The following is a 14,898-nucleotide window of genomic DNA, read 5'->3' on the forward strand; positions in this document are numbered from 1 at the left end:
CGACCGCCGTGAATTAGACTCCAGAGAGCAGTTGGAAATTTTAAAAATTATTGAAAGTCAGGGCAGCACTCTGATAAACGAATATCTTTACCCATCCTTGTCCCCTATTCTGGCGTCCGTTTTAAAATTCATCTCTCCCTCCGTTAGGTGACTAGGTAACACTAATAAGATAAATAGATCATAATTTACGCCTGAAGATGATGATAATTCATCGAAACCGGGATCGCGTTATGGGAAAAGCAGTGGTATAAATAATTGTGTAATATGCAAGAAAACTTTTAAGTCTCTCGAGTTGAAAAAGAGTCCTCTCATAAAGATCACGTCAATCGGTTTTCTCTCTCATCAAAACATCACTCCGCTATAACGTCCAAATCACTGGAATGTACAATTTTGTCGTGAAATACAGCCACGCGATACGCCCCAAACGCCGCACCCGCCGTGTGCCCTCGGATTGCGGTCACGGTCAGCTGATATCGCCTTAACATCCAACTCGCAACGCCCCTAAAGAGCCGAAAGTAGGAATGGACGGATTCAGGATTTTTTCCGGATCCGGATTCGGATCCTTGGTTATCGGAGCCGGATCCTTCGGATCGGATATTTTCGGATCTAAATGCATTTTCAAATTACTGCTATTAAACGAAGTCATTATTCAAGTTTCTTCTGGGTAGGTACAACCGAAGGAATGATTTTTAGATTTTCATTCACATTTTAATATTTTTATAAATTAAAAATCATTCTTATAGGCTTTCAAGTTGTTTTTTCAAACATCTTTACATGCTGAGGACCTAAACTGTTACGCTTGGGTGTCGAAATGAAAATAGGAAAAATATTCGGATAAACTACTGACCAGTGGCGTCGGGCAAGAATCGCATGCGAAGGCACATTCGAAGAGAGAATCGGAACTCTTTCCACCCTTATGTGAAAGCACCCTCATGCATGCACTGGTAACGGAAAAAGGGTATTTTTTCAGCGAATTTACGAGCCAAAAATTCTTTTCGTAAAATTGGACGTAAAGTTTTCAGATATTATTGCGGAGGATGTGGAGGGTGTTGCCACAGGCGGATCTAGGGCCCTTAAAACCCCAACACCCCTGATTGCGTTGGCATGCGGGGCGTTGCATTCACTGAAGCTATTATTTAAAATTTCGGATCCAGATCCGATGTCCTCCGCGACTTTGGATCCGATGTATCCGATGAAGGGCAATATCCGCGGATATTTGGATCCGAAGTATCCGATCCGATCATCCCTAGCCGAAGGTACAAGTTCCCGAAAGCAGCACTAGCACTAGATATTTTATTATTTGCACGAACCTAAAGCCTAAACGAACCATCAAACAAAATTGTCGAAAATCTGTACTTGTAAATGTACAGGAAATAATGAAAAAGCGCGGCCGACTCATTGAACAACTTTCATCCATTGAAAAAATCATTGAAAAACTTTCGTTAATTTCACGTAAGACATTAAAAAAAAATTATCGCTGAAAGCCCCTCTATCCACAATCCACGATGAGCTTTAGGAGGTTGGGAAACGGGTACGCCTGCTTATTAAACTAATGCTTACCAACCACTTACCTGTATTTTCACTTTTGGATACTGTGTTTACATCCAACATCTCTCAGTTTCCCTGGGGAATACATTTTTCATCGGCCGACAGGTTATCCCCGCTTTCCTCCTCTAAGCAGATGAAATTGGTGCACAGAGAAGGCGGTAATTCAATTTGCATTTCTGTGAGAAGGTATAATTGCTTACTGATTGGTAAATAGCCGATATAGATAATCAACCATAGCGCTATTTCAGTCAGGCGCGTACATTTTGAAGAGGATGCTTGATATGGATTTGTGTTCGGAGTTGGCTGGGAAACCTAACACACATTAACCGAAGTTTTATGGAAACCGGAAAAGATGCTGCAGCTTAACGTCTCATTCAATGGACGGTGTGCTGCAAGGAGAGGTACCCTCTTTGTTCCACCACACGGAAAATTGACAATTCACTAAAATGTCTGAAAATGGGAATACCTACTCGACCTAGGGCAGTCAGAACAAACCACCATTCTTGCACGACATCGAAGGACACCACGAGCTGAAGGAAAAGGTCAAACAACACCAAGTTCACTTGCACTCGAGCAAACATGCATTGACGATACATCGAGGCCTCAATTTTTCCTAAAATCAGTCGATGCAGTGTTCACAAATGGCTATAGAAGTACCGTAAAGCTTCCAACAACACTTATCCGGAGTACTTCAGTGTGGAAAGATATTGCTGCAGCCAACAATAGAACACAATATAATCGTTCGTCATCACAGATAGGTTAAAATGAGGTCATGCTACACATAGTATTATTTTATAAGCATGTGATACGACAACAATCCATGCTCAACACCTATGGGACATGTCAAACTTATCAGAGAACAAAAGGCACCATCGCGTATTTAGGGAGCTGCCAGATCTCCAAAATTCCTCTTATATCACTCAATGAAATTGATCACGGGTCTTGAGCATGGCGGGATATTGTTGGCTGTTCACCTCTTCGATTAGATCACACTTATCACGAATAGGATGACAAGATGCAATGCGACAGATGCACACTTGTTTTAGTGACACATGAAATGACAGCCCCCCACCTGCGACACTGATGCCTATGCAATGCACGTCGGAGCGAAGAAGAAATGGACTATTGCTTGTTCGAATCACACTGTCGTACCTCCAAAAATTACCGGAAATTATTCACAAAGATCAATGCTGGGTTCCTCTTTTGGAGAATATTATGCACACTACTTCGATGAGTTATCAGTCGGGCTGGCGGAAATCACACCATGCCACAGATTCACTATCATTTGTAAAATAACGTAATCCGTATGATACAACAACGCTCCTTATGCAGCACAAAGCACTAGTGAGGAATATAACTCTCTTTTCGCAGGAACTTGTACCACACTGCCTGAGAAACGAGTCAAGGATTTCTTCGTACCCTAGAGCTCACTTCACACACCACTGTCTACAGAACGCAAAGCAATTTGGACAGCTAGCCAGTCGGAGTAGAAGTGACGGAAGAATGCTGCATTGCTGCAAATCGTCTGTTATCAAAATTCTTTTGGGCGACGATTGTATCTAATGGGACGCAGCAAGCCCCACCAGTCGTCAAACAGAACGTTGAGGCATAAGCCGGATAGTGGGAAAGTCCATGCGGATTAACTTGTTGAATGGGTCGAGCAAAGTGAATGGGTCCAGCAAAGGCCGCGGTCGGCCGTCGTCAACCCTGTTTCATTTCGCGGCGGCTCGAATAGGGTGGTTTACTATTATTTTTTTATTGCCTAAATCGAAAGATTGTTACTCCTGAAGTATGTATTTCACGATTTTAGATTTTTTTAATGATGATATCTATTTTTCGCCATTAAATGAAAAGTGAAAAATTTCAAGCGCGTGAAAACGCGACGCCTACGTATGAATGCTGGGAAAACCCCGTGTGACGTCATTCTGGTTCCGGCTGTCGCCATGTGAGGTCACCTTAGGGCGAGACTTTGAGCGCTGATACGATACAGGCTGCTTGCAGGTAGCAGAGTACTTACCCTCCTATCAGGTAGCGCTTGGCTTAAATAAGGATTATTATTATCCTATCAAAAGAAGGAAACTTTCCGACCATAGGCAGTTTTAATAGGTGATTATTAAGACATGTTTCCCTGAGCTCTGTGACTCATGAATGCATTGGTAATATCAGACGATGTAAAATTCCTATCTACTCATATAGAAACTAGGTCCCTGTGACGTCACGTGGAGTGTCATCGCATGGGCGCCAATCTGGCCTTTTTCGGTTAAAATTGACGATTGCCATTCGTCTGAACTGGGATTTCTAAAACCAAATAATTTGTATATTATGAATACAGTAATGGTGGGTAACGAATCGCAATCAATGCCTTTCGTTTTCTTTGATGAAGGAAACTACTCTATTCGGGACGTGAGTTGTGGCGTAGCGAGGGGGAGGTCCGGGAGATCCGGACCCCCCCAGCCCGAAAAATAAAAACAAAATTTATTTCCTTCATGAAAGAAATCAAAATATTGAGAAAATCACGAATTTACAAAATATTACTTTGACAAATGAAGTTTTATCGATTATGAATAGCGTTAAAGCTGGTTTAAAACCCTTTACTTAGTACCCTGTTTTTCAAAAAAATTTCCACCATGGTTATGGACCCCTCCGAACGAAATTCTTGGTTACCCAACTGGACGTGAGGTGTATATCGGTGTACCGGCAGGCACATCGCTGAGGGGGGATTGGATTTGTGGGCCGAAAATTCCCGAAAAGTCTTCACAATATCGATCCCGGGTCCCTCGTACAGCATGATATTGCCACACGAATTTATTTAGTTTTCAGTCTTTCTTGCTGGAGGGGACACGCGATGCCTTCGATGGACTAACTATCATTTATACATGATGATATAACCAGTATTAGACAACAATCGCTACGCAGAACAAAGCACTGGTAAGGTATGTAGATAAATAAATAAATATATTAGCAATATTTCACGATGACTGTCGTTTTTCAAAGAATTAATCATGCATAACGAGCTCCTTTCACCTTAGGTTTTATTACTGAGTATTGAACTACATTAGGCTCAACAAGCTTGTCTGGATTCCTCTGACAACTCGCTTCTACTTCGCTTTTTAGCATTCGAGGATCGAGTTCGATTAACGAAAGATAGCATGAAATCGGTTCAAGCAGAGAGCAAATACCAGAAAAATGTTAAAATTGTACAACCTGCAATTAGTACCGATATACGGGTAGTGCGTTTATTTAGATACATTTTTTTAAATGTCGGATTTCTATTCATAAGTAGATAGCATATTTTTAAATAGCGCGTGAGCTTACGAAAATATTTTTCTGTCATTTTGGTGTCTTTAAAAAGTATAATGGAAGAAAATGCTGGTGAGGAGCAGTTTGGTTTAAGGGAAGGAAGAGGAACGAGAGATGCCATAGGACTACTGAGGATGGTTAGTGAGAGATATATGGAAAGAGGAAAAGGAATAAGTCTTTGTTTTGTAGACTTGGAAAAGGCTTTCGATAGGGTAAATTGGAAGAAACTGATGGAAAAAATGAAGATGAAGAAAGTTGACTGGAAGGAAATAAGACTAACAAGTGAATTGTATTTGGGACAAAAGGCAGCAGTGAGAGTGAAGGTGAAATACAGAATGTGAGAACCTACAGCTACTTGGGAACTTTGTTAACTGAAGACTGGAAAAGTGTAGGAGAAATAAAAAGAAGGATAGGAATGGCAAAAGAAGTATTCAAGAAGAAGAAAAGAGCATTTTGTAAAAAGGCACTGGAATTAAAATTAAGGAAGAGATTGGTGAAATGCTATGTGTGGAGTGTGTTTATGCATGGATGTGAGACTTGGAGGATGGGGAAGAGAGACAGGGACAGGATTGGGGCGTTTGAGATGTGGTTTTGCAGGAAGATGGAGGGAATACGGTGGACGGATCGAGTTAGGAATGAGCAAGTGTTAAATAGGATAGATGAGAAAAGAACGTTGATGGACAAATAAATCAAAGGAAGGGTAACTGGCTGGGACATTTGATGAGAGGGTATGGACTTTTGAAAGTAGCTTTGAAGGGAACGGTGGAAGCGGTCAGAAGAAGGGGAAGGAGAAGGCTAAAGTTCATTGACAACATAAAAACTGGAGGATATGGAGACTTGAAGGAGATGGCCGGAGACAGGAGGGAATGGAGACAGCATTGGCGCGGGGGACCTGCCGACGGGGAGAACACCACAAGATGATGACACGATATTGTTAATTACATACGTGTGCATACGTGTGCATATCCTTATGTCGTCGAAAGTTACGTGCGGAACCTTACGGAAGGACAGTCTTAGGTCTTTAGGATCTAATATTCGAGTTATTCTGAGCATTTAAAATTTGATTGCAGAAGTATCCAAAAATGAATTTACTAAAATTTTAATAATGTAGTATGTTTATTTCTGTTCACATACACTATTTTTTACCATCTTCAATAGCTTCATAAACCAATTTGGGTCTCGTTGTCTCTAGTCTGGACAATTCATCCGTCTGTAGGAATAAAAAGTATAACTTAGAAGATCTCGGCTTCGGCCAACAAACATGCTTAGGAATAGCATCTAAAAATAAGTAAAGAAGCAATACAAATAGCAGAAAAATGAAACAATATGTGCAGAGTCGACAGTAAAACTGCAATGCAGCCCCGCTAATCCGAACATCAGCTTATTCCAAACAGCTCCGAGACAAGATAAAAAAATACCTTTAGTTATTTACAATACAGAATTTTTTCTTGAATATTTAGGCCTGTACAACAGTGCAATTATTCCATTGTGTGCAAAGTTTAAAAATGAGAACACAATGTAAACAATAAACTACATGCAAATCCAATACCGTTTTTAATGTAAATTAAAGTATTGAAATAAATACTTGCAATTTTCCACGATTATAAAATTTATTCCGACTTAGGTATCAATTTTACCACATGATTTTCAAGGCACAAATGGAGTGTGGTGCGTTTAATTTTCACAAATTTTAAGGTCGTTTTTTGTTTTACAAGGTCTTTTTATTGAAATAATATCAAAAATTTGAAGTGAAATAGCATCAATAAATAGTACTCCGCTTCCTTTATGTCTCTCATTTTAGAATAATACCAAAATTGGAATATTTTGCCATCAACCACGCCTGAGATTCAAGAGGAAGGTGGAAAACAGCTTACAAATAGTATATTCAAGCGCATGTACAGAATATGCAATGTATAGAGTATGATACAAGCGGCGCTCGGCACTTGGAAACACTGCTAGATCAGGAAATGATAAAAACTAGATGTATCATTGATGATACCTTGGGACTTAAGAGGATAAGGGACATTGACAGTACGTGACGGGGACACTGTCACGCGCGGCACCCTGGGAAGGATTCGGGTGCTCGTAACCCTGGGAAAGGCACCGCGTCCGCTATAAACAACTCCAAGTATAGTGAGTAACTTAAGTGACGTACCTACCATGGGACAAGGCGAAATGGCGATCGATACGAGAATATTGCTCCCAGCGAAGACATAAAAGATGATGAGTGATGATGACCGGATCGCTGCGATGAAATGGTAGCAGACACGATATCACTGGAAAGATCGCTACGGACGAGCCAATATGCAAAATACATGGGGAGCGTGCAATGAAGCCAGTTTACCATGTGCAAAATAGATTGAGCTTAATGCTTCTGATATCAAGAGACCCATTCCAGATGTCTATAACTATTCAACCCGAAACAAAAATTGGAATAGCTCCATTTCTTTAGTTTCATTACTTCAGAGTAGTCCACTTTTTCTCCTTTATTCCTCTTTGCAGAAAAGTTTTCCTTCCAAATACCAATTTTCTGCTCCTTGCAGAGGCGCAGCAAGGAATTAAGGCTGGGGGGCGTTAAGGTGCAACTAATACCGGTGTGTGTGGGGGTATGGAATACCCTCCAGGATAAGCGGTATGTGCGAGATTAATAAATTGCGGAATTTTAAGATAAACGGTTCAAAATGGTGAGGTTTACGGCTTTCTCAGGGATATTTAATTAATCCTTACACTATTCTATTAGTATTATCAATCCAAATAAGTAAAATGGATTAAACTTAAAAATTTCTCTAAGCTCTGGGGGAGGGGATTTAACCCCCAAAACCCACCCCTCGCTGCGCCACTGACTCCTTGAACTTAATTTTGAATTTGTAATCGTTCCTCCCTAAGTGCACCTTGAATCAAGCCTTTCCAGACACATTTCCTTTCCAGCCCGCTCTTTTTTAAACGTTTAGTGTACCCCACATAACCTATTTATGGATCTCCCTAATTTCCATCATAGACATCCTAACATAACCATGACTCTGTCACCATTTTTATACCTCCATGTATAGAGTATACCTGGATGCCTTTCTTTGTGCATTGTCAAGCTTTGAAACATCCGTTTTACTTTCAGGACCTACACTGACGTCGACTATGGTAACACAGGACAAACCGTGGTCACGTAGGCCACATCTTTGGTTTCTTTCGTACTTACTCCAGTATTTCTCATGACCTAATGAAGCTTTTTTTATGATTTTCCCACCATATAATTAATATGCATTCCCATTCCAGTTTGGTTGTAAAATAACCCCCAAATTTTTACAATCGTTATAACTACAAATATTCTCCCCGATCCAGAAGTACAACCTATTACCCTTGCTTCTTTTTCTCGTGAACGTTTTTTGTTTGCATTTTCTCGTATTGACATCAATTTTATTGGCCATTATCCATGAGGATATTGAGGTAATTTTGAAGTGTACACCGGTCTTTACTGCATTTGATCATGCAGTAGATTATGTAATCATCCGCAAAAAAACATAATGGAGGAATCGAAAAGAGAAAATATGGATTTGAGAGTTCTATTGAAGGTTTAAAAAAACAGGAATGTATGAGGTAGAATGAAGAGGAAAGTATTTTAACGATAAATTCAAAATGATGAGGCAAATATAATTTTAATGAGTCCCACCGATAGCCTTTTAGAGCCGTTAGACAGTAATGTAAAATATCTTCATGATTATGGGAAATAAAAGATTATTTCTTTTTAAGGTTACCCATTGATTTTCAAACGTCACGAACCGGTTTTCATTGCATAGTTCCACATTTCACTGCATTCAAATACATATGAAACCAAAGTTGTGACTGATGAAGCTAAGTTAACATTATAAATTGCAATTATTTTGTATTCCACTATGGAAAGATTCCACACACTAATGACTGAATTTATTTATTATATATACGTTAAAAATATCTGAATTTTTGGACGTTACAAACGTACTTTTAAAAATAAATGGAAGCAGCCATAAAATTCCAATAAAATAAAATAAGTAAAAATAAAAACTATTCCAAAATATTTGTTTATTAGACACGATTCTACCTGAATAAATAGATAAATAAATAAATAAATTGTTTTAATACTAAAAAAATTCCCCATCAAGTTATTTCTCGAGTTAAATGCACAAATATAAGACGTGTTTTCACTGAATGGAAGCGTCTATTTTAATTCGCCAACGGAAATATAAAGCAGCGTGCGTAATTTTCTTTGAGGTGATGTGAAATAAGGTTTGCTTGGCTGCATTTTCATGTTCACGCTAAATCTTCCAAAACAATCCTCAGGATGGATTCAATTTTTTTCAGCTGATTCAAATGAGTATTCACAAAATGTCTTTATAAGTTAACAAAAACAACAGCCGACGATTGTCAATATTTTCTAACGCGTATAATCATGTCACACGGCCCTGATTGCATCAAATTGTTTATGCCTAAAAGCATTCTTTCAAGAATGGCCTCAACTATCGCTGTCTTCTCATTAGCGAACAATCCACCCAAGAGCTTCCTACGAATTTTCGTAAATAGAGTCGAAATGTGCGATTTGTCGAATACATTACCAGAATCACCTGCATCGGGTGGAAATAAAAACTAACACGTTCGACTTTTGAGCTATAATTTTAATCACAATAAATCATTTGTTCATTCATTTGTCATTTCGGCGCTTGTGCGATGTGTCCGCTTTAATTTTTATTTTTATTTTAGAACTCTAGCCTCGAGTCTGGTGGACAAACATGAGGGATGCATAATACTGGATGGCCAGAGGTAGTGGTCGCTCATCGTCGGAAGAAGTCAGGAGGACTCTCTCAGGTTTGTGGTTGTGTGCTTGCCTTCTTCACCTTCTTCTTGCGGATCCTCCGGCCCAACTGTTCGGCTTCCTTGACGGTGTCCGGCAGGTTCTGGTTGAGCGTCTCCGGGAGCACGAGCGATGAGAAGCCCGCAATCAGTGCCATGAGACCGAATACTATGTACGGAAGACTCGGGCCGTACACAGCCTGTAAGGAGGATAAAAAACGATGAAGATTAAGAAGAGAACGCATCACTCCTAGGGATAGTCGGATCGGATACCTTTACGCTGCTATTATAGCGTATGGGAACCTTACGAAGTAGGACTAATAGCTGAAATCAATCGAGTACAGGGCAGGGCGGCCATATTTGTGATGAGCTGTTACGACAATAAGTGCAGCGTTTCCAGTATGTTACACGAGTTAGGATGGGAATCTTTAGAGGAGCGTCGTATAGATCGAAGTATAGGCTTAACTTACTTAGGAAATTCGAGGAAGATATTTTCTCAGACGACGTGAATCACATCCTTCGTTTACCATCGCACTATAGTAGACGTAATCATGAGAAGAAAATAAAAGAAATAGACTGCAAAACCGAGAGATTTAAAATGTCATACTTCCTTCGTACTACTAAGGAAAGCAACGTTGTCTCAATTGATAGGAGTAATGGGGTCGCTCGCTAGGGTCACTCATTGCATGTTTTTTCATAGATCTAACCTTGCGTGTATTTTCTCTAGGAATTACTAACCATTAGCAAGTTTTTTTATGAATAAGGATGTATATTTTTCTATTTTGCGTAATATTTCTATGACCGTGCGGTGTGCATGCGGCGGTCCTCTTGCATGCTGCATGTTGGTGATTTGTCACCCCTGCCAAACATCCTAGAGGTGGCTTGCAGGGTAGGAGCCGGATCCGAGAGATCCGGCTCCGAAAATCAAGGATCCAATCCGAATCCGGATCCGAAAAAAATCCTGGATCCGTCCATCCCTAATCACTCCCTCTCGGCCAACCTTCTTCCATGCCAATTGATGAAACTTTAACCCTCGTCTGGCGTATTACGTAGATAGATAGACAGGATCCAAATATCCGCGGATATTGCCCTTCATCGGATACATCGGATCCAAAGTCGAGGAAGACATCGGATCTAGATCCGAAATTTTAAATAATAGCTTCAGTGAATAAGGGTGAAAAGAGTTCCGATTCTATATTCGAATGCGCCGTCGCATGCGATTTTGTCCTACTCATGAACCGTTTTGTTTGAAAGCTCTCGCAGAGGTTGCAAGTAGAATTTCAGCCGTGGAAAATAAAAAAAAGGCAAAATACGACTGGCACATAGTGCGACTCTTCCCAAGAGATTGAACAACCATCGGGGGAATCTCAGCGTCAGGAATTTGAAAATGCATTGGAATCCTAAACTCATAAATACTCTACTCAGGATTCTTCACTCCCATGGTTCCATCGATTCCCACCATTCGCAATTAATAGAGGCGTTCCAGTCGTTACGATCAGGGGCGCAGTCAGGAATTAAGGCTAGGGGTGGTTTTAGGCGCAACTAATACTTAGGGGTGTGGGGGTATTGCATACCCACCAGGGTAAGCAGGAATTGCGGGGTCCTCCTCCAGAAAATTTTTAAGAAAAGCGATTCAATATGGCGAGTTTTACGGCTTTCTGAGGGATATTTGATTAATCGTAACACTATCCTATAAGTAGTACTGATCCAAATAAGTAAAATGGATTTAACTTAAAATTTCTCTGAGCTCTGGGGGGGAGGGGTTTATCCCCCAAAACCCCCCTCGATGCGCCACTGGGTAGGATACAGGTAAGTATACCTATTAGCCCGTAAGAGATGCATTACATGTTGAATGTAATCTTTTATTACTCAAAATCAAGCTCAGTTAATTAATATTAATCTTAATTTCATTTATAAAAATTAAAAAGAATCAGGTAAACATTTATGAGTGAAATGTAGTACCTTCAAAACATACGTGTTGGCCCACATAACGTCCTTGTGAATTTGGTGCAATGGTTAAGGTACTGGAATACAATTCTATAATTCTACGTTCGATTCCCACCAGTGGTGATTTTTACATAATTTCCTTCTACTTTTTCTTTTTCAGAAACCTGCTATTCATAATTATATACATGACATTCAATAATAATTTTAATTCTGTGCGAGGAAATGTTTTTGTACACTTGCGACGTCTGATGTTTTCCCATTTTTTCACACGGAAGCTTTCTTTGAATTGCTGCATTTTCGTGTCGCAACACGACACATTATTAAGATACATATATATTTGGTTTCCTTTTATGCCGAAAAATGATGTTGTGAACTCATTCTTACCATTTATGCCAAGTTTTCGAATCGGATTTCGTTATCATTAGAACTTTTAACACCCTGCCGAGAAGGAAAAAAAATAACAGGAAAGGAAAGATATTCTAAGATGATTAGAATTCATAATTCTCTTAATGGTAAAAGCAAAATTTACCAACAAGACGCCTCTCTGGAGCCTCTTGTTAGATGAGTGACAGCTCGCTGAGTGAAAAGATCCCGTCCGTTTGACTGACCGTCCCCAACTCTGGAGGAAGAACCCATTCCCTCCCTGGATCGCTCTATCTGGTTTTCAACGGTTCTTTTCCAATTACTAGAAAACTGGGCTTGAATTGTAAGAGTCCAAAGCCCGTAATTCAATATGAAAGGAATACAAGCACATTTTTGTGTTAAAAATGCACCGTGTTGCGACAAGGAAATTAAATGATTCAAAGAGAGAAATTGGGAAAACATCACATGCCGCCAGAAGCTTCTTCTCAACCCCAGAAGAAGCTCTTTCGCCGATTTTTTATTGCATTTTAACAAAATGTCTATACAAAATTATTCGTAAGACTGCCAAGATCTGTGGCCACCAGCTTCATCCTAGTTATGAAAGGGCTTGGCGCAAAAAAATCTTCATACCCAGATAGGATCCAGTGGAAGAAAAAAAATTTAAAGCGGACCTTCAAGGGCTTCTGAAATACACAGCCTCGCGCATCATAGCATCCCTCAGAATTTTTTTCCATCGTGTTTTGTTTTTATTGTTTCTTTTCATCGGTGCCAATAGAAAATATTTCTAGCTGTAACTTTAGTAACCATTGTTTTTCGCATCCAAGTGTGACTTTCAAGCAAGCAAGCCGACATATATTGCTACATTTTATTAATAATTCATTATGTTGGTTGAATATATTTCGCGTACTTAAGTATATATCAAATGAGAAACCTCTCCATTTTTCGTTTGCCACCCTTTCTTCCCTTCCGTTTCGAAAACTGCGATCGATGATATTAATTCCGTAAAAAGACTCTACATTCCGTCAAAATAACATCATAAACCACGATTCAATACTAACATTTTATTTTTTTATTTTGTTTTATTCCCAAACCAACGAATGCCATTTTATATTGGGTATTCAACAAATTTAACAATTAATTACACGAACAACCAAGTCCTGCATAGGGGAAACCTTTCTTGACGGGACTCGATCCCGCCATTTCTTTTGGTAGGCGAGGACTTTACCCAGCCGCCACCGAAGTCGGCTAAGTGATTTTTCGAAATGCCTGCTTACATAAGCAACATAACATCGTCAGCAATTTCGGATAAGATGTTCGCAAAAGGACCTTTCGCATTCACAGGACTTTTTCTTCAGCGCATGAGAGAGGAACACGGCCCTCATAAGTTGGTTTCTATTCTTTTTAATTGGCTCGCCACCATTTAGGTGTCACATATCAACTCCGACTTCGACCCCTGTTCCAGCGACCCGTATCAAATTTATCATGAGTATCAAATTTCTCCTCGGAGTCGTCGCGGGCGAATTTGGGAGGCGAGTTGCCTTCCCCCCACCCTTTCTCTTCCTTGCTGCGCTCAGGCTTCGGTCTCCATGTCCCGGCGCTGCGGCTAGAGGCCTTCGTGAGCCGTTAAATTGGGTAATTCAAATGCTAGGGCGCCCCCTTAATAGAAAAATATTTTTAATACGATTACCATTACGTTCGTTTTTCTGTGTATGACGGAGTCTCAATCACTTCATTTAATATTAATAACTTTCAAATCAAAATTAAAAGAATATATCTACAGCAATTGTTGTATTTTGTCTTTTACCTTGAATATAAGAAGACCTGTCAGACCCTTTTGCCAGAAATAAATCCTGGAGCCGCCCCTGCCCAAGCCCGTAACAACCAATACTAAATGCCTTCCTAAGTATAGCATCTAATTTCTCGAATTCCATGAACTAAATTAGAAAAGGTTCTATTTTCTGTGCATACGTTCGCACAAGTTGGGTGGTTATAAGGTCCATTTTGGAGTTCATTCACGCGTTCATACGTTTAAGGCCTTTTTACACGCGGAACGTACTTGAACAATCTGACGTATTTACGAAGGCGCAGTCAAAATTGCGTCGTGCAAAACGGTGAATAGCTAGAACACGTGCGAGTATGCGTGGACGTGAGATGGCAAAATAGCCCGTTCTAATTTCGTTCATGCATTCGCGCGATAGGGTGGTTCCCTTTTATTTCAATATTGCCTTAATCGAAAGATTATTACTCCTTGAGTACGTATTTCATGATTTCAGACTTTTTAATGACGATGTATTTTTCGCGATTAAATGAGAAGTGAAAATTTTCAAGCGCGCGAAAACGCGACGGCTAAGCATGAATGCTAGGAAAACCCCATGTGACGTCAATCTGGTTCTCGCTGCCGCCGCGTGAGGTGACATTGGGGCGAGGCTTTGAGCGCTGATACGATGCAGGCTGCTAGCAGGTAGCAGAGCACACTGTTAGCAGGTAGCGCTTGGCTTATATCAGGATTATTGTTACTTACCCTGTAAAACGAAGGAAACTTTCCAAACTTAGGTAATTTTAATGGGTGATTATTAAGAGATGTTTCGCTGAGCTCTGTGCCTCATGCATGCATTGGTAATGTCAAACGATGTAAAACTCCTATCCACTTGTTTATAAACTAGGTCCCTGTGACGTCACGTGGAGTGGAATTGCATGGGCGCCAATCAGGCCTTTTTCAAATGAGGTTAAAATTGACCATTGCCATTCGTCTAAACTGGGATTTCTAAAACCAAATAATTTGTATAATATGAATACACTAATGGTGGATAAGGAATCGCCATAGATCCATTTCGTTTTCTTTCATGAAGGAAACTACCCCATTCCACGCCAATTTAGAAATTAATGCAGTTCTAACCTGCGCAATTCCGTTCCCCGTGTAAA

The 14,898-nt window shown here is 40.1% G+C and overlaps 1 protein-coding gene across 2 annotated transcripts in view; it reads right to left on the minus strand.

Annotated features, from left to right (window-relative positions):
• Positions 1–5,945: 5,945 nt before the first annotated feature.
• Positions 5,946–14,898, minus strand: part of LOC124165828 (organic cation transporter protein-like) — a 47,588-nt gene continuing 38,635 nt past the window's right edge. For both annotated transcript variants that reach the window (XM_046543355.1, XM_046543354.1), the window contains exons 10-11: positions 9,702–9,866; positions 5,946–6,058 (exon numbers count right to left, since the gene is read on the minus strand). In XM_046543355.1, the coding sequence (XP_046399311.1) occupies positions 5,984–6,058; positions 9,702–9,866 (240 nt within the window). In that variant the 3' untranslated portion in view covers positions 5,946–5,983. The remainder of the gene's footprint in view (positions 6,059–9,701; positions 9,867–14,898) is intronic.

The sequence above is a fragment of the Ischnura elegans genome, chromosome 9 (genome assembly GCF_921293095.1).
Source record: "Ischnura elegans chromosome 9, ioIscEleg1.1, whole genome shotgun sequence".
Lineage (NCBI taxonomy): Eukaryota > Metazoa > Arthropoda > Insecta > Odonata > Coenagrionidae > Ischnura > Ischnura elegans.